Raw genomic sequence first — 24,603 nt, 5'->3', positions numbered from 1 at the left:
TTTCTCTTGCTGAAAATTTAGAAAAATGCTGCTCCTCCGAACACACACCCCTCCATACACGCGCGCACCGATAACATTATGGAGCATCTGAAATTTCGTTTCGAGATCTTAAATTTCGCGATATTTCCAGCTTAAAGCTAAAGCCCCCAAATACTAAACAAAATCGAAAATCGCTTAAAATTGTGTTTTTGTAGCTTGAATTTCAAAAATTACCGAACCTAATATCACAAAATATGGCCTTAGAATCGCATTTTTAAGGCTTGAATATCAGAAAATATTCATGCAAGGGTCCCCATATCGCCTTTCTTTTATGTCATTAGCAATTAGGTTTTTTAAACTACATCAACAAAAAGTTTAGGTGGACTGGCTCCTGAATATAAATATTGCTAAAGTTTTTAGAAGCATAATTTTCAAAATTTTTCGAGGGAAGAGCTCCCTCCCTTTCCGTAAAATCATCAAAGTTTGTCTAAAATTCTGTTTTTGAAACTTCGATTTCGAGAATTTGCAGGGGATTGATTTTGACCTATTTTTTTTTAAAACAAAAGAATCGATCTGGGACACTCTCTGACCCTTTAAGTCAATAAAAACGGCCTATAATTGCGTTTTTAAGGCTTCAATTTCTAGAAATTTCCACCGAGACCTCTGTCAATTTTTTCCCCTAACATCAGCAAAGAAAGCCTAAAATGGCGTTTTTAAACTAAAAATGTTAAAATTTTTCCGGGGGAGGACCCCGGACCCACCTTTTCTATCAGGTCATTTTTCCTCTTTCAATGTGCCGCTCCCTCCCCCCACCACCAAAAAAAAAACTTTTTGATTGCGCTACTAGTCACGAAACGTTTTTGTCCTAGCAATTAAGTGAATTGGAAACTATAAGTGCCCATAGTTAGTACAAAAATTAATTCCGTGAATTCAATGATTTGTCTGAAAATATTTTATGATTAAAAGGGCCTCGCAAAACTGCATCGCCGACGTCTACTTTTGCTCCCGCGCCGCCACTGCTTCAAATGAAAATAAGCTGGAGGGAGGAGGGGTTGGGAGCTTCACTGCTTCTGGGTGAAGGTATCGTGAAGGCCCGCATCACCCTTACCTTTCTGTATAGCAAGCGTCATAAGTTCGGTTTTGACGATCAAAAGGTGAAAGGCAATAGAGCAAAACGCACTTCCTGTTTGATCGTTCGTATGGACGAAAGGGGAGGGTTGTATACTTGGCTAAAAAAAGGGCATTGGGAAAACGAAAATGAATAGAAAGAGCGCTTCTTCAAAGACCCAGAAAGAAAATATATGTAAAAAATTTACCAAATTGTTAAAACGTCAATTTAAAATTACTTAGTATTTTTGTCGGTGGACAAATTTTATTTTTAAAATTTAATTTCTCCTCAAATTAGATTTGGGGACAAATAAATTTTCTCTTATATTCTGGCTAAAACTACGCATCGAATAAGATCACGACGACACTTAAATACGCGTCTTCGTTTCGAAAGTATCCAATATGAGGAAGATTTAAGATGCAGGTAAATGGATACGTTAGCAACAATTGCTACACTAGCGGAGATCTTCAATTGTTTAAATACTGTGTAACTAGGCCCTTTTCTCACCTCCTCTTCCCGGCGAATGTCTAACGTGAACAAAAGTTCAAATACATGTAATAAATACGTACATTAGCTATGAAGCTATGATTGATGCACCGTCATGGAGAAATAGCAAATGTTAAAATAACATTTGTAATGATGAAGCGAATCAGTTTAGCCTTTCCTAAAAGTATGAATTACAAAATGCAAGCACGCAAAAAAAAAAAAAAAATCTGAGAAGCCAAGGACCAAACACTTCTGTAAAAAAATAAAAACATGTAAAATGTTTGATAGAAATCGATTAATTTGAGATAGTTAACATCAAAATTATGTTGAAGAACTTCAATAGATTTCTAATATCAAATATGATTGCTTGAACATTATCTTGCTTTCACCCGGAAAACATTCAAGTTTAAGAATTTAGAAAAAAGAAAAAAAAAAGATAATTTTTACACAAAAAATAAGTTTTTACTAAACTTTACCTTTCTAAAAAATATATTATTCATCAATAGTGAAATGATTCCTCATCACGTTACGCATAATTAACGAAAAAGTGGAAACACGTGAAACAAAAGAAAGAAAAAACCTCATGATATTTGAATACAATGAGATGAATTTGCAAATTTCATTGACACAGGAAAACAAGCGAAAATATTTTTAGAGGGAAAAAAAACATTTATTTTTGCTTGATTACTAGAAAGACAGGGCTAGCGATAATGAAATTACTTCCAATATTTTCCAAGGTTGAATGTATCTGTATCAAACCTGATACTTCTTCTTCGAAGTACAGACTATCGAATGAATGATTTCAGGCGAAAATGAAAAATGTTCTGATGCATCTTAAATCTCTTCCCGGAGATTAATGTTCCGAGATTTATTTCTCTGTGCAGTTTTATTTTACTGCTTAGAAAAAAAAAAAAAAAAAAAAAAACATTGATAACTTCTCTCGAAATCTTTTAAGGCTTATAGTTTGGTATTATTATTTACATGAATTAAGTTTATTATATGTTGTTATGAGATTTTTATTCTATAGAAGCGAAAGGTACGAGACCAAAACAGCGAATTAAAGGTCATAGAACATAAACAAAGCTGAATAAAAGTAAAGGTCCGTCAGAAAAACGGGTGATTTTAAAAGCTAAATATCGCTTAAGTATAAGTTATTTTTATATTTTTGTCAATGTTATATTTAAGTACATTGATCAGCATTTGCCTCACAATGCGTCTTACACTGGTTATGGAGATTTCTCTCGATACAGCGTTGTAGATTGTCTTGGACTGCGCAGAAAAACTTCTCTTAATCTTCCGTAAAAGGGTGTCGTTGTTAATGCTTTATTTATTAATTTTTTTGCCAAATTAAACACCTAACACAAAATATGCAAAAATCGGAAATCTTGATAGCAATTTTGAAATAATAATTTATTGGGGATGCATAAACTTTTAGTTTAATTACTTAATAACTAATTTGCTGCTAATTAATTATTTAATATTGAATTAATTAATGATTTAACTAATTATCTAAGATGATGTTACATTAACTTATTGTCAGGTTGATTAATTTTTCAGGTCGTATAAAATTGTCAGTTAATTTGTATATAATTTATTAGTTGATTAGTAATTTCTTTGTTGGTAATTAATTAAATTAATTCATTCATAACTTACTGTGCCTTTGTGTTATCGAATTTGGTCACAGTAATTATTTTTACTCCCCCTAAAACGAAATGAAATTTTCTGTTGGTTTTCAATGCTTTTCGAAAGTTTAAAATTACTGCCTTACAAAACTATGATCTTCCGCCCTACTTTTTACCGTAAACTACTTCTACCATAAGTTCAGTACATCATTATTTGGATTTTCAGCTGCATAAATCAAGAAAAACATATGCAGACTGAAGAAAGCAATAAACATTTGAAAAAGTTAGTTTCGAAAATATTGATCCGATAATTTTAAAAATAACTTTTCAAATTGGTCTCCAAAATTTGAAAATGCTAGACAGCAATGATAGAATAATGAAAAAAAGTTAATGCACTCGTAAAGTATTTTTATTGAAATTTTTGGGAAAAAACCATACGTTAATTTGCAAATGCTGTTTTATTATTCACTCATATGGATGTACGGGATATTTATAAAGTATTGCACTGATAAAGAAAATTTATTTTTAAAAAATTATTTCAGATCCTTATCTAATATTTCTTTTCCCATTATAAGTACAGTAGTAGCTACAGTGATGCAGGTGGCGGAAACATAAAAAAACTGAAAATGGTGTCTGTGAAAGGAAAAACTTGGTGAATTCTTCTACATGTGGGCACTGTAAGGGTTTGTCAAAGACAAAGCTTGCACAATAATCCTCAATATTGACACAGTAAAGAAAATAATAACGGATGTAATACTGTCGGGGTAACAACAGATATGCTAATACCTGGCGCTAAGGGCGCGGGGAGAGAGTTTTGGGGACAAACCTTCAGAACCCTTGGTTAATACATGTTGCCAATCTCAGTACGGCAGTGACCCAGCAGCTAATGCGTGTTCTGTTTTTTTTTCTTTTTTTCGTTTATTTCTTCTTTTTTTTAAATCATTGGTATTGTTTATGCGGTTGAACTAGGGTCTTAGGAAAAATTAATCAAAAATCTATCCATATAAGGATTTTTATGATTTACCCCTCCTCCAAAAAAAGATAAATTCTGGCTGCGTTGTATTCATGATGAGGAACTTCTTTTTAAAACTAATGTTGCAAAATTAGGTGCATTTTTCTTTAAAAAAAATAAATTTTCGATGCCATTGCAAAACTTATATATAAACACCTTGTATTTGACATGTTTTACCATTTCGAAAAGCGAGGTATTCTTATCAAAAAATCGTAATCAGTTGCATTTTTAAGATTGAAGGTTTTTCTTAATCATTTTAAGTTCGTTATATAGCAGTTTTTTCTTTAAAAATGAAAATATAAAATTAACGTGCAATATATTTTCCCTTTCATAGCAACATTATTTTTACTACGATCAAACACATGACAAAAATTTAAATCCGTTCAAAAATTCAGTCAAAAATAAAACACACAATTCTAATATTATCTTGACCAGTGAGGTACTTTTCTGTTATAGGTACGTAGCTTGGCCCATTTTTAAACTTGGCGATTATAATCAATTAATCTTTATTTAGAATTACGGATTTTAAATTTTTTATTTTTTAATAACATCGTTGCAACAATAATATATTCCTACACTTTCCCTATTTTCGCAAAGATATAAAGTAAACAAGTCGTCCAGCCAGTTCACAGAAAAATACCTCTTTAAAGAGTTTATCAAAAACTATTAAACGTACTCATTTTAAACATTTTAAATGCAGGCAAAAGGCCGAATGGTTTTAAATTCAAATTCTTTCAAAAACTCAAATTCCAAACTCCAACCAAAAATTCAAATTCATTCAAAAACTGCATCAAAAATTACACCCATAATTCCATTTCCCTTACGGGTAAGGGGGCCCCGGCCGAAAGGTCAGTCCTCTGGAAGCCCCAGATGGCATAGCAGAGCGGGGTTCCCTGTTTCGTTTCGTACCCATAATTCCAATCTCGCCTTGTTCCGCGAAAAGATTTTATCAAAAACTATCAAACACACTCTGTCATTTTCCACATTTCAAATGCTGACAAAAGGCCGAAAGGTTTAACGCGCCGCCCCTCACATGACTGAACTTTCAGTAGTCATGAAAACTCATTAATTTACTGTCACTTGCGAAAGACATCAGAAAGAAGCTTCTTCAAAGCAACTGGTTAAACACATACATTAAGCTCTTAAAGCGAGGGTGGAAGTAGGAAGTATCAAAGAAGAGTTAGTTTTACAGTAATTTAAGGTTACGCTAGCTGATTAACGGTACGAAGTAATTTCACAGAAATGTGACATCTTTATTGTTATATTTTGGAAACATTTGAAAGATAAGGTAAAATGTTAACTAGAGTATTTGATGAATAAAAGCTGGTGGAGGGAAGGTTTTGTTAGGAAAATAAACTTAAAAGAAAAAAGAAAAAAGCCGAGAAATATTGTAAATTGTTTGTTTAGCAGTAGATTGTAAAATGTGTTATACTAACTTTTATTGCGCAATGTATATAGCGAAAGTTTGAAAATTACTGTTTAGCTGATTCATCTTAGATCAAGGGTTTTTTTTTTTTTTTTTTTTTTTTTTTTTTTTTGCGTGTTATATACAGTAAACTCCCGATTAACCGCGGAATTCGGTGGCACAAGTAACGCGGATAGTAAAAATTGCGGATAGATCGCGAAAAGGCTAAAATGAGGGACAAATAAGGAAAAAACTGTCCTTTCCTCAAAAACTTGCCTGTATTGATGTATAATACTTTCAACAAACATTGAAAATCTATACAGTACAGTAAAAATGTTTCGTATTTTTGCACAACAGAACTAAACATCTTTTTACTAATATTGATGGAGCATGCATGTTCTATTCATTTATTTTTTCTGCGATACTGCAAGAATGTAATTTGAATGACCAGTTGGGTACTTTTTTTTTTTCACGAAAAACCTTTGAAGAAATTTTTATTTTTAAACTTTTTTTTAATTAACTGTCAGAGTAACTCTTTTATCGCGAGTCAGAAAGAACCTTGAAAATACAACGTTAACTTATGGATTCGTTTCTCAAATAAAATATTTTGGTTGATTGGGCCAGATTTAAGAAATGTTACATTAAGTAACCAAGGCAGCAAAATGTATATTAATTATCACGTCTAACGCAATTTAATCAAATATTAGTCCTTTTGTGTTTTCAAATATAAAAACGGTCAAATTTTCCGTGAAATATTTCTTAAAACTTGTAACATTTCTTAGCAATAGAGAAAATAAATTTCTAACAGTTATCGAAAACATTTAAATCAGTAATGTTTGCATATGATTAAGTTTTTTAAAACCAACAATATTTTTAAATAATAGTCTTTAAATTAAAACTACATAACATTTTCACAATCATATACCAACACCAGTGATCTGTACCTTAATTATTTAAAATAATGCAGCACCTTATAAGTCCGCAAAATTTTTTGCCGTTGTAAACAACAGGGGTTCCCACCTGGGGGGGACTTAGAAATTTTTAGAGGGTGCTTCGAAGGATATTTTTCTCATTTGGGAGGGGGTCTCCGCGATATTGAAGGGGGGGTGCGCCCTTGCCCTTAGGGTGGTGGGCACCCCTGTAAACAAAAAAATATTAAAGAAGTAATAAATAGTTATTAGTAACATTTATTACTCAACAATGAATAATATAATTGGATAATATACTTTTTTACAAATTGCACTGAAACTATGATTGAAATTTTTACTGATATATAGCTGATTGCACAAAAGTAATTTACGAAACGCCTTGCACATAGGAAATCGCAGTGTTTCCCACAACAATAAATAAATAAAAACTAAGAAAAACAGAGTTTAAAATGAAATTCCTGAAATTCGAAGTTTAAATTTATTTGTCCTCAATTGAATATCAATTGTGTAACTATTCATTATTGATAACATATTGGTTTCAACATATCAAACTAAAGTGATAATTAAATTATTTTGATGCTAATATTTATACAAAATTTTTTGTTTTTCAGTTTTATTTTAATAAATTAATCTTTTAATTTTTCCTTGATAAGTGATAAAATAATTTTTCAATAAATATTTCTTTATGTTAATTTACAAAGCATTTAAACCTTTAAGATAGTTATGTTTTTAGTGACAACATATCCAACAGTTTCATCATATCAAAATAGTGATAATAAAAATTACTTGGATGCTAATTTTGATCCAAAAAGTTTTATGTTTTTCAGTTTTGTTTTAATAAACTAATCTTTTTATTTTTGCTTGATAAGTGATAAAATAATTTTTCAATTAATATTTCTTTTTGTTAATTTACAACAAATTTAAATCTTTCAGATAGTTACACTTTGAAAAAGTTTCGACATTTTTTCTGGTTTTAGTTTAAGATCGCATAATTAATAAGAAACTAGAAGAAAATTAAAGATGAATCAGAAATGTCTAATGTAGAAAATGTAATAATTGTACTACTTTAGGAATTATAAAAATTTACTTTGTTTATAGAGTAAAAAAAAGACAAAATTAAGTGTTATACATTATTTAGCTATTGATAAAGCAACTTTTTACGTTCAACAAGACATAATCGGCATGAACAAATTTAAGACAAAATACAACACAGGGATAAGAAACTGCTATATCTAATAGTTCTAAATCATATTGAAAGTTTCGAATGTATTCATGATGTTTGAATTCAGTTTGCCTTGAAAGTATAGATTAGGAGTGTCCCAAAAGTCCGTAACCACTTGCAAAAAATTTAAATTTCACTTGTCAAGTAAAAATAAAAACAACAAAATTGTTTCCAAAATGCTAAACGTTCCATTTTTAGCAAGTGTTTACGAACTTTTGGGACAATTTGATATTACAATTCACAAAACAAACTGAATTCGCTACAAAATTTTAACTCATAAACACAGTTCTGAAAACAAATTAATTTGCACAATTTGAATTAGGGCGATGCTCGAAAAAATGTCCCGTGCGTAACGCTAAGTTTTTAATTTTATTCCAGTAACTATTAATTAAATATGAGATTAACTGTATGCTTTGATAGTATATTAAAGCATGTATTATTCCCCAGCAGCATTATTTTTTGAAGGCTTTGGTTAGCTGGAAAAAATAAAAAAAACTTAGCGTTACGCATGGGACATTTTTTTCGAGAATCGCCAATTAGTAGTTATACATTTAGTATTAGTTTTCAGTTAGTATAAAATTCAAGGATAAAAATATTGTGTTACGAAATAAATCTTGAAATCATAAATGTGCATTTAACACAAAAAATAATGTTTGAATGAACGTTAATTTTTCTTAAAAACAACAATACAAAAAAGAAATGATTTTTAAGATTAAACCATTTAGCATTTACTTTTAACCAGCTAAATTAAAATATTCAACTTCATCAAATAATACATTCATATCACAAAAGTTATATCTCATTGGTTTACTGTGTTACTTACTAAACATACGTCTTGTTTTGAACGGAATAATCACGTTTTTACGCAACCTCTCCCTTTGTCAATTGCGGGACTTTGAAATGACCGTTTTTTTTTTTTTTTTGAAGCGATAGAACGGAGCACTGGGAATGTTTAAACAAAAGGTCATTAGGTGGGACTGTTAAAACATTTTCATACCAATAATTTGAATCATGCGAATTTACTCAAAATTGTTGCACCCATTTTATGTTCACCCGACATTAATAAAACAATAGAAAAAGATTTTTCGCTAATTAATAATAAGCGGACAAGAGAAAAAAAAACGCAGTTGCAAATCAAAGCTTTTAAAGCGATGTTGACCGCAAAAGTAAATTGTATGAAATTCTGCCAAAAAATTCATTATCAATTAAATCTGCACAAAATATTTTCAAGTAAATTTGTGTATTTTAGAACATAATACCTCAATTCTTTTTTTAAAGTATTCTTCTACTTTTCTTAAGTATTTATTTCTGTTCTTTTTTGTATTGAGTGCAAACTAAAAAATCATATTACACTTACAGTTCCCTAAAACTATAAAACGTCCTGTTTAGACAAAGACAACAAATGCTCATCTTATGTATAATATTTTCCAAAACATTTAAGAATCATTAAAATTATGAATGACTTCTACTGCGAAAACATTCAGCCCCACCATATTCCAAACTACCAACAACCGACTTCCTACCACCGAAACAAGATCTTTTACACGACCCGAAAAAGGTTAATCCTTAAAAATCATTCGCATATTTACAAAATATCTTAGGAATCATTCAAGTCCACTTACCTGAAGTACATTCCTAACAGGTGGACAGAACTCGAAGGTTCTGCAAATTCCTGGCTCCGAAAAGTCCCTTTACGGCTGGATGTTCCACCTCCCACGGTAGTCAATACCCGAATTTGTGAGAGCACACACGATCTGCGTCCTCCCCTCGCGGTAACAAAACTTGTTCTGGACTCGGCTCTGACCTCCGAAATAAGTCTGTTCTGGTTCTATACATCCCACGTGATTACGTGGGCCGCGATTGGTCCCACGCCGTTGAGTTTTGTTTTCTTTTTTGCCTTCTCCCGTTTATTGTCTCTTGATGAAGATTGATAGCATTGTTCGATCGAAAATAAACATAGGAGAGTATGTATTGCAGTCTTACATTTGTTTACAGATCCGAAAATAAATTTTTTGCTGGGGGGGGGGGGCAATTTACAGAATAAAAGCCCGAATTTTGCCGAATGGTTTTTATAAAAAGAAAGAAAAGTGCGTACCTATAACTAAAGAGAGGAGAAATTAGTTGATTTAAAAAAATAATAATTAAAGCAGTGAGAAGCAAAGGGATGTAAGTGACACAATTAAAAATTTTGAGATAGCCACATGGTAGGTGAACCTCTCCTCTGTCTTGGGCCAAGAGATAGTACTAGTAGCTCTGGTAGGCGTTGCTATACAGCATGATTTAGAAAAACATTTCAATGGAAATCTACCTAGGACCATATCTTTAAATGCATTTTAATCAAAACTTGAAAATGTCCACTTACATCTCTTTGCTTATCACTTTCCAAATTGCAATATTGCAAAATTCTCTTCGAATTTTGCGAATCGTCAGCCAAAATTTGCTGAATAAGAATTTTTTAGGAGGTCACAGCGATCTCCCTTGTGCGACTTCCCACCAGGGCGGCCCTGTTTGTTTATTTTAGTCAGTAAAATTTCCCTGTTCTTCTAAAAACAGAATTATTTTTTTAAATTAACGTTAAAACTGAACATTGCTTATGCTTCTTAAAATTAGTTCCTTTTACAGTTGGTGTCACACAAAAATAGTAATCCTCTAAATCATATCTAGATTTTCTCCAGATCATTGGAATAGCGTATGACATTCAAGTCCCTTTCCCATGATCCATACTCGAAGTCATGCATTAGTTTAAACAATGGAAAAAAAGGCGTCCATGAATTATTTTGTCACCAATTTTACATCTAAAATAATGTTCATATGCATTATAATTAAAGAAGTCATATTTCTTCTGTGAATTAAGCTCCCGAGAATTAGCCTTAAATATAATAGTCCAAGAGCCCATGAGTGCCAGACCTGCGTTATAGTATAAAGGCTCAAAATTTTTCTGCGTAAGGACATCACAGCAGGTAAGAAGGGTCGCTATTATTAAGCTGAGTCGCGCTGGCTTTGGCAGGAAACAGGTAGCAAAGGTGCGTAAAATTGCTGCAAAAAGCTAAACATCATAGCTTCATTCCATGTCACGTAACCTAGTGGTCCCCATCCAATCATCTCTGATTTCGAAGACGACTCCGGCTCCTTTTCCCCGAAATTAGTCCACCTCCAAATATTCGACTCCGACTTCACACCCCTGGTTGTAAGCATAGTATACTTCACACTGTGCTCCCAACTGTATGCCTCATTTATTGAAGTTCTTTCTTGTCAAACAAAGAAACAACAATAACAAAACAAAAAATCTGGAGATTTTAACGAAGTTCGATAAAATCAATTTTAATTTTCCTGCATTTTGTTAGTGAGTGTATGCAGTTAATCATCGTAGAGCTCTTTCCGGTGAAACATAATTCGAAAGTGAAAACGGTGGTACAACTCTTGTTCCGTGTCAATACGGCACATTGAGCGTTGTTTATTTATCATTAGCTCTTTCTCATGCATAAAAGAAAAGGTGGAATGCTTGATGGTCGGAGAGAGAAGCAAAGGTAAAAAATACCTTCACAAGGAAATAAATTTCTGGTTGTTCAACTCGAAATTCAATTAATTATGCAGACCGCTGACCGTAAAAATAAACACATATTGTTAAGCTACATTTGTTTGATAAACTACGTCATGAAAAAACGTTGAACTTTCCGGAAATTTTTAGAAAGTTTATCATAGGTAAGAAAATGCAAATAAGCGTACTGAAATTTGATTCGTTGCAAAAACTTAAATAAACAAATTCTGCAATTATTAAACAAAGCTGAAGCATTTAATAAACTAATATGAACTATTTTCAAAAAAATTTCCTGTATTTTTGAACGACAACAAAAACAATAAAAAAATTTTGAAAAAAAAAATAGAACCGACTTCAAAATTGCTCTAAAAAGTGAAAAATAATTTTATTCTTTAAACACTATCGATAATACTTTTAAACATAATTTTTGAAGTTGGCGCAAAAACGATCAATAAAATCATTTACAGCCATAACTCAACTACAAGTATGAATTTAATCAGGTCCAGTTTCTTCACTACCACATGCATTACGCATTGATGACAGCATATTTGAGTAACGATATAAATGTTTCGTTCCTAACTTTGGATGATATTTTGATAAAAATATGAACGAAGCATGGTTACAATGGATTTTACTTTTTGTTTTTGCGCCAACTTCAAAAATTATGTTTAAAAGTATTATCGATGGTGTTTAAAGAATAAAATTATTTTTCACTTTTTAGAGCAATTTTGAAGTCGGTTCTATTTTTTTTTTTTTTTTTTGAAAATTTTTTTATTTCATTCTTTTTAGTGTAAATGTAGATATTTCAGTAAAAATAAGAAGTTACCTCGTAAGAAGTTCGGCTCTATATCACTGTATTGCTTTAGAAAAGCCTTTATAATGAACGTTACATCTCCTTATATACAACTTGAGAAAGTGCTGGAACTTTCCAGACTTGGAAAGATACAGAAATTAATAGAACATTCGAGAAAATACGGGAAACAGTAGAAACGAAATTTTAGTAAAATTCACTGTGTCCTAGGCGGGATTTGAACCCGGGTCGCTCGTGTGGGAGGCAAGAATTCTACCACTAAGCCACCGTTATCCACGGATGAAAAGTGCGAACTTCGCTACAATAGCATTTTAATCATTTAATAGGGAAATTTCATAAAATTTACTGTTTTTTGCCCATAACTTTTTTTCTAAAGAACAAATACGGTCAAACAAAGTAATGGGACCTAAGTTGAGCCATCCCCTCTCCATTAAAAAAAGAATCATCAAAATCGGTTCACTAGGTGAGACGCTATGAGTGGACAAAAAAAAAAAAAAAAACATACATGCGGTATGAACTGATAACCGCCTCCTTTTTGAAGTCGGTTAAAAAATAAGTAGCATATGAAACTTTTTTTTTTTTTTTTTTGGATCTACTTAAAAAGCAGTGAACAAATATAGAGGGTGTTTGAAAAACCCTTGACATATTTAAAAAATTCATAGCAAAGCAACAAATAGTCGTATCAATATGCTGTTTGCGACATAATACTTAAAAGGTTCAAGAATTTCTTTTGACTACGTTAAAAAAGAAAGTAAGAAAAGCAAATTCTTACTGTGACGATGCAGTGATTACTTATAGTTTGTTATGATTTGTCCTTTATTCCTTTTTTTTACGATGTCATAAAAAATTATTGAACCTACTATAATGCTCTAATTAATTGGGACAAAAATATTTTTTCGGAGACTTTCAACTTGGTTGCCAATTAGCTCCAGTGACTTCCCTTAAGCAACGCTGTCTGTCTAAATGTCATTTGGAAGTCAGTTTTGACTGCTTAAAACTAGTCTAGATGGGAATATTGAAAAATTCTTTAGTTCACATCTAGTTAAAGGGAAGGTAACATTTTCCATTCGTTAGAGATACAACGCCTAGAGAGTTAGATGCAGAGGCGGATTGGCCCGTCAAACCATCGGATCATTTATTAATTTTTTTTTTTTTTTTTTGAGCCTTTTTTTTTGCGCCCTTAAACCTGTGTGCTCTTTCGGGTTTTTTTTCGGGCCCTTAAACAAACCTGTGCACCGTTTTTTTTCTTTGCGCACTCAAACCTGTGCGTCTTTGTTTCTTTTCGCGCCCTCACACCTGTGCGCCTTTGGTTTTTTTTTTTTTTTTTTTCTTTCAAACCTGTTCGACATCGTTTTTTCTTCATTCTTTTCTTTTCTTCTGCTCTCTTTTTTTTTTCGAGCCTTTGTGACATTTTTTTTTTTTTTTTTTTTTTTTTTTTTTTTTTTTTTTTTTGCGCCCTCAAACCTATGCGCCCTCGGATTTTTTTGTACCCCAGATCCTGAGCGCCATTGCCTTTTTTTTTTGTGCTTTTAAGCCTGAGCAAATTCGTTTTTTCTTGCGCTCTCAAACCTAAGCGTCTTCGTCCCCCCCCCCCGCCCTCAAACCTGTGCGTCTTTGGGGTTTTTTTTCCCCTTCAAACCAGTGCGACTTCGTTTTTTCTGCCTTTCTTTTTTCTTTTTCTGATCCTTTGAACCTGAGCATCTTCGTTTTTTTTTTTTTTCATTCTTTAACCTGAGCTCCTTCTGTTTTTCTTTTGCGCCCTCGATCGTGTGCGCCTTGTTCCCCCCCTCCCCGCTCTCGAACCTAATTTTATTTTATTTATCTTTATTTGCGTCCTCGAACGTCTGCGCCTCCGGTTTTTTTATGCGCGCTCAAACCTGCGCGGTTCCGTTTTTTTTTTTTTTTTTTCGCGCCATCAAACTTGTGCATCTTTGTGTCGTTGTCGTCTTTTTTTTACGCCCTTTGGAAGTCAAGGTTTGCACCCTCTTGCCCTCTCGAGGTCCCCAGTCCGCCCCTGGTTAGAGGGGGGACAACGCCAAAGATAGTCGGACATAACAGGCACAAATCCGGGAGCGCAAAAAAATATTTCCTATGGTTGGTATTGAAAAGTCGAACTTTTGACAACTTCTCTTCTGATCAGCAGTGAGAGCTCTTCGGTGCAGTCTCAAACAATGAATATGAATACAATACCCACAATAAATACCTCATAATGTACTACTGGTTAGTTCTGGATCAACTAGTACATTTATAAAAATAAGTGCTTTGAAAAATGTTTTCAAGCTATCATATTCACAATAGAATGTTCGAAAGCACATCAAATTCATGAATTTTTGCTCTAAAGTAACCAAGTTTTGCTCCAATCATTACAATATTCACTGAAAAAAGTGAAAACTTTCCACTTTTTTTTTTTTTTGAAGGCACAAATTTGCTGCCAAAAATAAAAATAATGTTTGAATGCATGTTTTATTATGAAATACATTGTTCTTTCTTTATGTACTGTATGTAATCTATGTGCTGAAACAAATAAGTATTCTGAAAAGTCTTTCTCATAAGTGCTTTTCAAAAACTGTTTCAGAAAATGTGCTTCATGGTGGTCTGAAAAAAAGGGGGGTCTAAGGCTCGTGTACAAAAAGTGTCTGAAGATTTGCGGTGTACATCAAAGTAGTCTTACTTTGGGTTGGTAGGTGTACCTTAAAACTTCCTCCGCCCCTTAATTTCCTTAGTTGCCAATCTGTCTAGACAGTCTGGAATTGTAGGAGTTGAAAGCACGGGAGAAACACGTACATAGCAAGTTTATTTCATTTTCATTTGGTATAACTTATCGACAAATATAATCCAAAAAAAAAAGTAATTATAGTGATTTTTTTTGCTTTTGTGTCCACAGCGCCAGCGATTCTATTGCGCAGCTGAACTTCAATCTTGAAATCAAGTTTGTGGTTTGCCGGTAACTTGAAAGCGGTTCATTCTATTCTCCAGTGAGAATTAAAAACTAGTCTGTAATTTCGTTTTATGCACTTTTTCATTTTCACTATAATGTAGCTCAAATGTTCCTCTTGCGGGGGAGAGAAGGGGGGTTGAATTTTTGTTTTATTGCCCTCGGAGAGATGCCAAAATAAATTGTCGTATGCATTTACAGGAGTTTAATCTATCGTATATACTTTTAGGAGTACACACCCACACAGCCACTTACATCTATTAGATATCTATTAACATTTAGGAAATGATCTATTAGATGTCCAAAAATATCTCATAGATATCTATTAGAGCATCAAATGTCACCATCTTTTACATCTATTACATGTCTAATAGATCTCTAAATATCCAGTAATTCGACATTATTTAGACATTCTTAGATGTTAAATGGATATAATATACCAAATTAAGATATCTTATAGTCATCTAATAAATATTTCTAGACCTACTATAGATATCCAAATATCTAATATTTGTACTTTATTTAGACATTCGTAGACGTTGAATAGAGGTAATATACCAAATTAAGATATCTTATAGACATCTAATAAATATTTCTAGTCCTACTATAGATATCCAAATATCTAATATTTGTACTTTATTTAGACATTCTTAGACGTCGAATAGAGGTAATATGTCAAATTTAGAGATCTAATAGACATCTAAAAAATGTTACTAGATGCCTTATAGATATTTAAATATCCAGTTGTTGAACCTTATTTAGACATTGAAGAGATAATATAGAAAATTTAGAGATTTAGTAAAATTTCTATTAAATATTAGTTTAGAAATCCATAAATATCTCTCAATTTAACCTTACTTAGATATCTCTCAATTTCAATAGATATTAACTTAAGCGATATTTGAGCATGTTCATCTTCTGAAAAACCAAGTATTTTAATTGTTGTCAAGTATTTTAAATTCACAGAATTTTAGTATTTTTACTAATTTTAAATAGAGGCGATTCTGCAAGTATTTGTATGAATTCAACAGTAATGTTGAATGAGCACTATTGTTGTAAGGAGGATCGATCGTATACTTTGGTAGAAGTAATAACAGAATCTTTTTAAAAAAAAAATACTAAGAAATTTTAATAATGTACTCAAAAAGATAAAAAAAACCTTTTCTGAATCTTCAATATATTTATTAAACTGTATTTATGGCAAAAAAAAAAGCCTCATCTTCTTACCAGATACTCCAGGCTCATCTTTTCTAAATAAAATTATTACTCTTTTGTATATTTGAACACGTGATACAGGGTATTTGCGTTCTGTGCTCATTCGACTCTTTCATGAGTCCTGTACAAATTTATTCCTAACTTACTGGAGCAACCTCCATTTCCGTTCAGGATCACCAGATAGGTTGGCACTTAAAAAATAAAGAGTGCGTAATTTGCGATTTTTATTTGAGACTCGAAAGAAAACGTCCAAAACACTGAAAATATAGTGACCGTTTTTTATTTGACAATATATGTAAAAGATAAAAGTGAAATCACAAAAAACTAGTTATGACAGCATTAGTTTCTAATGGTATAGCTTGAGCTTCACAAATTTTCTCTATATATTAATAGTATAACTCAAATAACTACAAAAAAAATATGTATTAGGATTTTTTTATTTAACAGAATGTATGTTATGTATGTTACAAAATGAGGGAGCTTGAGGGGTCTTTTGTTTTACTACAACATCTGGCTTTGGCTTGCCGCAGCCAGTTTTTTACAACGAGTTCGGCATCATGCTCGGTCTTCTCAGGGAAGGATTTCTGTCTAACTGCACCTAAAAAAACGTGGAAAAAAATTTCACTGTGGCATCCTTTGCAAAAGAATTTTAAATATGTAATCAGCTTCACAGGAATCAAAGTGATCAAGGGAGGAAAAATAAAATATTTTTTTCTCACAAAAAATATAAGAAATAGGACATTCCCTAGAAGCATACTTCCTTTTAGTCACATTTGCAGCCTTTACATTAAAAAAATCATTTTGAAAGATTAAATGATAGATATGAATAAAAAAATCAAAGTTAAAATATATATTTATATAAATATAAGAAAAGTACAAGATGTTTCTCTTGATTTGAAAAATGATATAGGGGAAACAGAAGCGTTTTCAGCCCAGCCTTAACCAAAAACTTATTATGAAAAATACAGTTTCTAAAGTTTCACATGGGTAATTTTTGGAATAAAGAACACTTTAATTGCTGAAGTGTTTTAACATTACTTGAGGACCTTACATTGTAAGATTGATATTAACAGAAAGAGTGCAGTTCTTCTGATTTTCTCTTAACGGCATACATCAATCTAACTTACAGTTTCACATCTAAGCCTGATCAAGACACATTCCAACAGACATCACTAAATTTCAATTTACAAACTTGTAGGCCAAAGTCGATTTCTGATATTTCAGCATGCTAGATAGGGTCATGTATAAACTGGGCATATCAGTGAAAATTTAAGTTAACCTTTTTTTTTTTAAATAAAACTCCAAATTGTGTGACATTTTGTGCGCAACAGATGCCTATGCTCTTCGCCACCTAATATTGGTGAGGGGCATAACTTATGAATTAGGACTGCAAATGTCTGAAGTTGAAGCTGTCTCTTAATTGCTTTCTGGTAAATAATATATTTTATAACTTTATCAAATCTGATCTTCCATGTCTGATACAATTTAGAGGCTAAATTAAAATTTCAAAAGTTCTGTTTTGATTATGATAGTAAAAGCGCTAACTATGCTTTTGAGTAAGAATCCCAGACAACTTTTTTAATTTAAAGATTAGAAAGACCTCCCTAAAAGCACCTCTCCTCTAGCAACATGGCAAAAAATAACCTTTTTTGCATGTATGAAATACTATATCAACAGTTTAATTGTTTATAATATTCTATACTTCAAACTGTGTGTTAAGAGATTGCAGAATGGAGAATTTAAAAATATGTTAAAGTTTAAAATTAAAAATAATAATAATAATAAAAAATAAATATTATGAAAGAATAAAACCCTCACAAATTTCTTTTCTTCAGATTATAAAGTATTTTCTAGAGATGTTTTAACAAAATGTTTAAATTACCCGATCCCATTTTAAAATATCCCTTATAACATGAAAAGTATTTTTTGTTTCTAAAAAACCTTAATTCAATAATTTTTCCCCCACAAAGTTGTTGAATTATTAGCATAATACATTTATTGTTTTATAGATTTTCGATATTTTAATTGCCTTACACGCAAATATTCATTCAACATTGACTGATACATAAAAAAAGATAAATTTATTTTCTCACAACATGCGACTAGCATTTTTTATTATCGCAGAAATAAAAATTGTCACTTTGAAAAATTTCATCAGGATGTAAAATCCGAATGGAATAGATACTGAAATACAGTCGAACCTCCATTTATCGAACTTCCACATATCAAAATTTTCTATACATCGAAATCCCAGCAAATTTCTATGTTCATTACATAGAAAAATTGTGTCTATATATCGAAATTTTTTTCGAGACATTCGTAGATTTTTTTTTTCAATTTTAGGCTTTTTGTCTCAAAAAAAAAAAAATGAAAAATTAGGGAAGAACATTATGTTCACTGAAGGTTGCTACGGAACTGGAGTTGAGGGCTGTGTAAATAGGTTGCTGTTCCATTCTGGAGTTCTTAAATTCCCTCAAGTTTATTTCAAATCTAAGTCGTAACCAGTAACACTATAAAATCAGTTTCAAGTTATCCCTTTAATCTGTTGATTATCATTCCTCGTCTTTTTGGTTTCAGTACAAATCATCCAAGTTAAGTAGATTGATTTTTTACTTTCCTCTCGATTACACTGTCAAAACGAAAGCCCCCTAATGTTGCGAATTAATTGCCGAAAAGTGAAGATGTATGACGGCACAAAAATGTAATTTCTGTTAATTTTTTAATTATCAACTTGCATTTAATCTGATGCTCGTACAAATTAGAAATTAGGTTTCATACACGAAAATTAACTTTTATTTTAGTGTTATAGGAGATTTGTACGACAAAATAAGATTGTTTCTATGTATCGAAATTTCTATATATCGAATTTTTTTCCGGCAATTTGCTACTTCGATATATGGAGGTCCGACTGTATACTGTATATATATGGTTAGTTACAATAAAAGCATGGTTTTAAAAAATATGGCAATGTGGGTCACCTTTTTTATGTCATGCTGCAATTTGTTGATGGAAGATTATTTTAATAATTTAAATCTTAATATTCCTATTTAAATGTACTACTAAGAATTATAAGATCTTATTTTCGTTTCTTTTGTAACAGTTAAGTAAGACTCTTTCTCTGACTAGTTCAAGAAATTAATTTAGGAAAGTAACAACAATTGATTTCCGAGGGTTACTACAGACATTTTGAGTTACTTTGTGATAACTTTCTGTTCTTGAAGAGATTACATGAGCACAATTTTCACTAGTGGAAATAAACTATACAGAATAATACATGAAAGCTATCTTACGCATTAAAGCTTCCATTATCTTTGTTGCACATATGGGCTTCTTTCCTTTATTTCCAAGCCAGGAAAAATCTCTTGCAACTTCATCTGTAAGTAGTTTTCGCAATATTCGTCTAATAAAATTATCGTAGTTGGCACCACCAACACCTCCAAGTATTTTGATCTGAAAAATAAATATTGCATGAAATAAATACACTGCCTGAATATATGCTATAGTTATAGTTTACTAATAAGAAACTGAATACATTGAAAATAAAAATCTTTCTATAACGAGACTGCAGAAAAATGCAGTAAATAAAAGTTTTACTTTAAATGAAAACAAAACAGCTGCAGTATTATCCCTACTGCAGCTGTATTTTGTCAATCTTGGCGATTTTATGCTTTTTCATTTTGTCAGCAAAAACTTTTCATGATAGCTGCTGTGCATGTATTTTTCTATGAGGGAGGAGTGGTTATGGATGGAACCATACAATGATGATTAAAAAAAATAATACAAATAAATATGGATGCCACCTGGGTTTCTTTCTGCTACGATGGACAACAGATGACAAAAAACATAGTATCTATGAATTTTGTGCAAATAAAATAAAAATAATAATATTTATTCATATGAAAACAGTGGACTATATGTATCTTGCCTTCAAACTTTCAGTTATCGCATTAGTTATAAAAACTTCCGTGGTTCACCTGAAGCTCAGCTGCAAACTTTTGGTTTTCAGTTCTAGAATATCGCCTTTGAACTCTCGGTTTTCAATCTTGCACGCTGAACCATCGATACAAATATAGTTATATTACATAGTCAATGCATACATAGTCCACATAAGCATTGCTCATAACAACACCTCTGAATGCATGTCACATAACACCCTCTGCATGAATCGCAAAAACAGCAATCACTAGTCAGAATAGATTTTATAAATTCAGATTCTAGATGCTTATATTTGTAAACACTTTTATAACTTCAGAGCAGGGTTAGAAATAAGGATTCTTTTTTAAATAGGGCTTTCTAACTTTTTTCCCTAATTTTCTCTACTTCAGAGCCTTGATTTATATTCTATTATTTCCTATTCCTTTAGTTTTGTTCCAGTTTTTAAATTATTATATTATAACAACTTTTAAAATATTTTATTCCAACAATTGCATATTTTTATATAGTTTTACTACTTTCCAAATATTTTGTTCGAAATACTAGGATTTTGTATTCACGAGCGTTGCATGCTAAATATAGGTATGTGCGGGCTGAAATAGTATTTTGGAGAAGCAGTATACTAATTTTGCTTCAGAATAAAACATATTTGGTACTGTTCAGTGAAAAGATCGATAATCAGTACTTATTAAAAAAACTTGCTCAAAATTATGAACTAATGTAGACATTTTAAACACAACATGCATTCTTTTTCAAAAAAATACACAACATTACATGAACAAGTTACAAAAACTATTTATCAAGATAGTAGCATTCTAAATTGGTCACAGTCAGCAATTTTTTTTTTCCTTTGGGGGTGGGGGGGGGGGGGGAGGCAAATTAGAATTGCAAAATATTTTTGGGAATAAGAAAACAAGGACTGCCATTTATATAGTATATTTTAAAATAACTTACTAAATCTTCCATAGCATTTTTATCCTCTAATTTTTTTTCAATATCATCAATATCATCAATCGTTGACATGGGCAAAGAGAAACTGGTAGAACCATTATTTTCAAAATGACACTCGTCAAAAGTTGTATCTATATGAAATATGAAAAATGGTTTTATATCAAGTTACATACACATAAAATGTTGAAAATGATCAAAAGTTTGAAAACTAGAAACTTGAAAGTTTTTTTTTAAAGAAATTAGCAGCAAAAGTTATAATGGTAGAATTATTGAAAGTTAAATAGCAAACAACTTGACTTTTGATCATTTCTAAACAAATTCTTCTGTAAACAAAATAAATTTACATTAGAAATAAAAATATGCCTTTGATAGAAGGCAATCCAAAGAAAACATTAATACAAATTTCTTCTTAAAACAATATTTGATTTATGAAATAATGAAACACATTACATTTTAAGTACCTACACAGGTATATTTTAACTATACATATATTCCTCATGTAACACGGTTAATTCGTTCCGTGTAGTATCGAAACCGTGTTATAAGACTTTTTTATAAATGGTTTTTTTACTCCTTTTTAAACCTAATTAATCATGTACATACTATAAATCATGTCAATGTGTACCGTGTTATACCGAAACCAGGTTGCGTGTTATACCAAAACTGTGTTATAAGAGACCTTGAAATTATGTAAATCAAGGAATGTGTACCGTGTTGTATCGAAACCAAATCATAAGGTGCAAATTTTATAATAGCTAAAATTTTGGATCAATACAATATACAAACGAACATTGGCAACCAGAACATACAAAGGCCCACTGATTTAAAAATAAGAGTTGTTATAAACGATAAAACTTTATCCGCTTTTTTTTCTATACTAAGAACAAAAATTTCTATAAGAAAAAAAAATCCGAGCTTTTCTGTAGCAATAAAGTTCGTCTGAGCAGCAACAGCAAAACAAAGTTTAAAATAAATAGAATTCGCAACTCCAGAGCTCAAATACGGTACCTTGCGGTGATTAATAATACTAAAGAAAAAGGTAAAACATTCCATTCCAAGTGTTTTCTTTGGGGAAAATTACTGGCTTCAGACAGTTTGTGGTGCAATGTAATTTCAGTGGAATAGAAAAGAAAGTTACCCACAAATACGATGAAAAATTACTGTCAGCCATTAAGCTTCAAAGCAAGTTATAAGTTACGGTATGCGTTTGTTTTACCTTTTTCATCCGCCAGTAGACAGTGGCTGCAGCGCTCCCTATAGTTCATTGGAGTTGCGAATCATTCTATTTATTTTATTTTTTATTTTGTTTCGGCTGCATTTTTTATTTATCGTTTGCTAAATTAAGCTTTTTAATCCTGATGTTATTCGCAACTCCAATAAACTATAGGGGGCATTGCAGCCTCTGTCTAATGGCGGATGAAAAAGGTAAAATAAACACATGCTGTGGTGTAGAAAATGCTAATAAGCCTAGTAATTTCGTTCGTGTGTAAGATATTTTTGTTCCATTAAAAGACAAAACAATTTCTGTTGCTGAAAGCAATCTAAGACACATCAAATGCGTTGATAAATACTCATAACAAACTGCCTATGTTTACCAACAGACACACGTGGAACGCAATGTTTTACCTTTTTCTTTAATTTTATAAATCACCGCAAAGTAGCTTATTCGAGCGCTGGAGTTGCGAATTTTCTTACAATGCATTGGAGACAAAATAATATAAACCTCATTGCTTTTAGAACACTGATGAGAAAAATCAAGTATGTATTTAAAAGTTAGTGTTATGCGGGGAAACCAAATTTTTCGTAAAAGTTTCATAAAAACAAAGTAAAAACTTATTACAGTTGCTATCATACATTTTTTAACAATGTAATGAACCAAAATTAAATTCCTTCTTTCAAAATTCGAGTTACATTAAAACCGTGTTGTAGAAGTACCGTGTTGTACAAGGCACACCTGTATAGCACAGAACCAATTACCCGTAAACAGTTAACTAGAATATTAAACCAATTACATTACAGGTATGATTCACATTGAAGCACTAGCATGTGATGTGTGCCAAATATATATTTCAAATTTAGTCATTAAGTGCTATGTCAAGGAGTAACCAATTGTTTAGAATATGTTATAACATGTCTATTTCCGATGGTTCAATACTGTAAAGATTAAAAAAAAAAAAACTATTACATACCATGAAAAGCATTCTTTTTACTTAGTAAGCTTTCTAGCAATTCACTATTTTCCCTGGCTAGGGCCTTTAGTATTTGAATCTCTCTCATAATAATCTTGAATTCTAAAAATAATTAAGCAATTTTAATAAAATTAAAATATTTAGACCTACATTATAATTCTTCAGCTCTACCTGAAAATATCCACTGCTCACATAGTTAGTATACAAATAAAAGTGGCTAGTACAAAAAAGAAAAAAGTGGCCACTTATTAATCAATATAATTTCCAATTCCATTACAATTTCTTTTTTCTTCCCCCACAACACACTTAGATGCCAACATGCCATCTTCAAAAAATCTTTCAATGGTGGCTATATTTCTACACTTTTGTTACCATTATAAAGCAAAGTATCAAAATTTGCAGTATTATAATATTTTCGAATGTTGATTCGAACGAAAGAGGAGACGAGTAGCACAGGGAATAACAGAAGAGAATTTTTGCGCTTTACAGTGTCGTTCACATCACGCCTTTAGGGATTGCTCTCAAAAGTGCTGGAAGTAAAAGGAATTTCAACCGTTCGCACAATTCATCGTAAAATTAAAACCAAAAACAATCTTACAAGTTGGCAGCTATGCCACATTTTTCGCCGGAAAAAAAGAAGAAATCATAGCACAATTAATTACTAAGTTATATATATCAACTTATTATAAGGATTTGAATTTATGAATTAAACTAAGTTACTGTATTATTTAATTCATTTTCATGTTGAATGTAAAATATAATTACATCATAAAATTGAATATTTTACTTGATAAAATGTTTTTCGCAGAAATAAATGCATAACACAAAAATAAGTTTCAAAAAATGAGGACCCAATAATAATGAAATATCTTTTATAACTCATTAAAAAGATAAAGCAGAAGTTAATAATTTACTCATGTGAAAATTTCGTTTAAGGAAAGGAATAAAATTATTCTTCCCTATTTAAATTAATATCTAACTTTTAGTTCACATTTCTGTTATTTTTTAGATGAGCCATTTTAACAAAAAGTGGCTAGAAGACAAACGGGTTAGTTGGCCATTGGGTAGACATTTATTTTACCTTTGCTAGCAGATGTATTTTGGTTTACAGCATTAGAAGAGCAGGTAGGCTGGTTAACAACATTGGAAGAGGAGGCAGGCATTTGCCCTGAAAAAAGGAATGGAGGTGGTGGTGGCAGTTGTTGATTAATTTCATTTTGAGCTTCATCATCATCATCACTAGATGACTGTGGCACGGTGTGCATGGC

General features: G+C 31.5%; 1 protein-coding gene across 1 annotated transcript in view; it reads right to left on the bottom strand.

Annotated features, from left to right (window-relative positions):
• Positions 1–9,516, bottom strand: part of LOC129219454 (cuticlin-1-like) — a 131,350-nt gene extending 121,834 nt beyond the window's left edge. Inside the window, exon 1 of the mRNA XM_054853850.1 lies at positions 9,386–9,516. Within this exon, the coding sequence (XP_054709825.1) occupies positions 9,386–9,396 (11 nt within the window). The 5' untranslated portion in view covers positions 9,397–9,516. The remainder of the gene's footprint in view (positions 1–9,385) is intronic.
• Between the last annotated feature and the right edge of the window lie 15,087 nt (positions 9,517–24,603).

Source organism: Uloborus diversus, chromosome 3 (genome assembly GCF_026930045.1).
Source record: "Uloborus diversus isolate 005 chromosome 3, Udiv.v.3.1, whole genome shotgun sequence".
In the NCBI taxonomy this organism is placed as follows: Eukaryota; Metazoa; Arthropoda; class Arachnida; order Araneae; family Uloboridae; genus Uloborus; species Uloborus diversus.
This window is presented reverse-complemented; position numbering and strand designations above follow the sequence as displayed.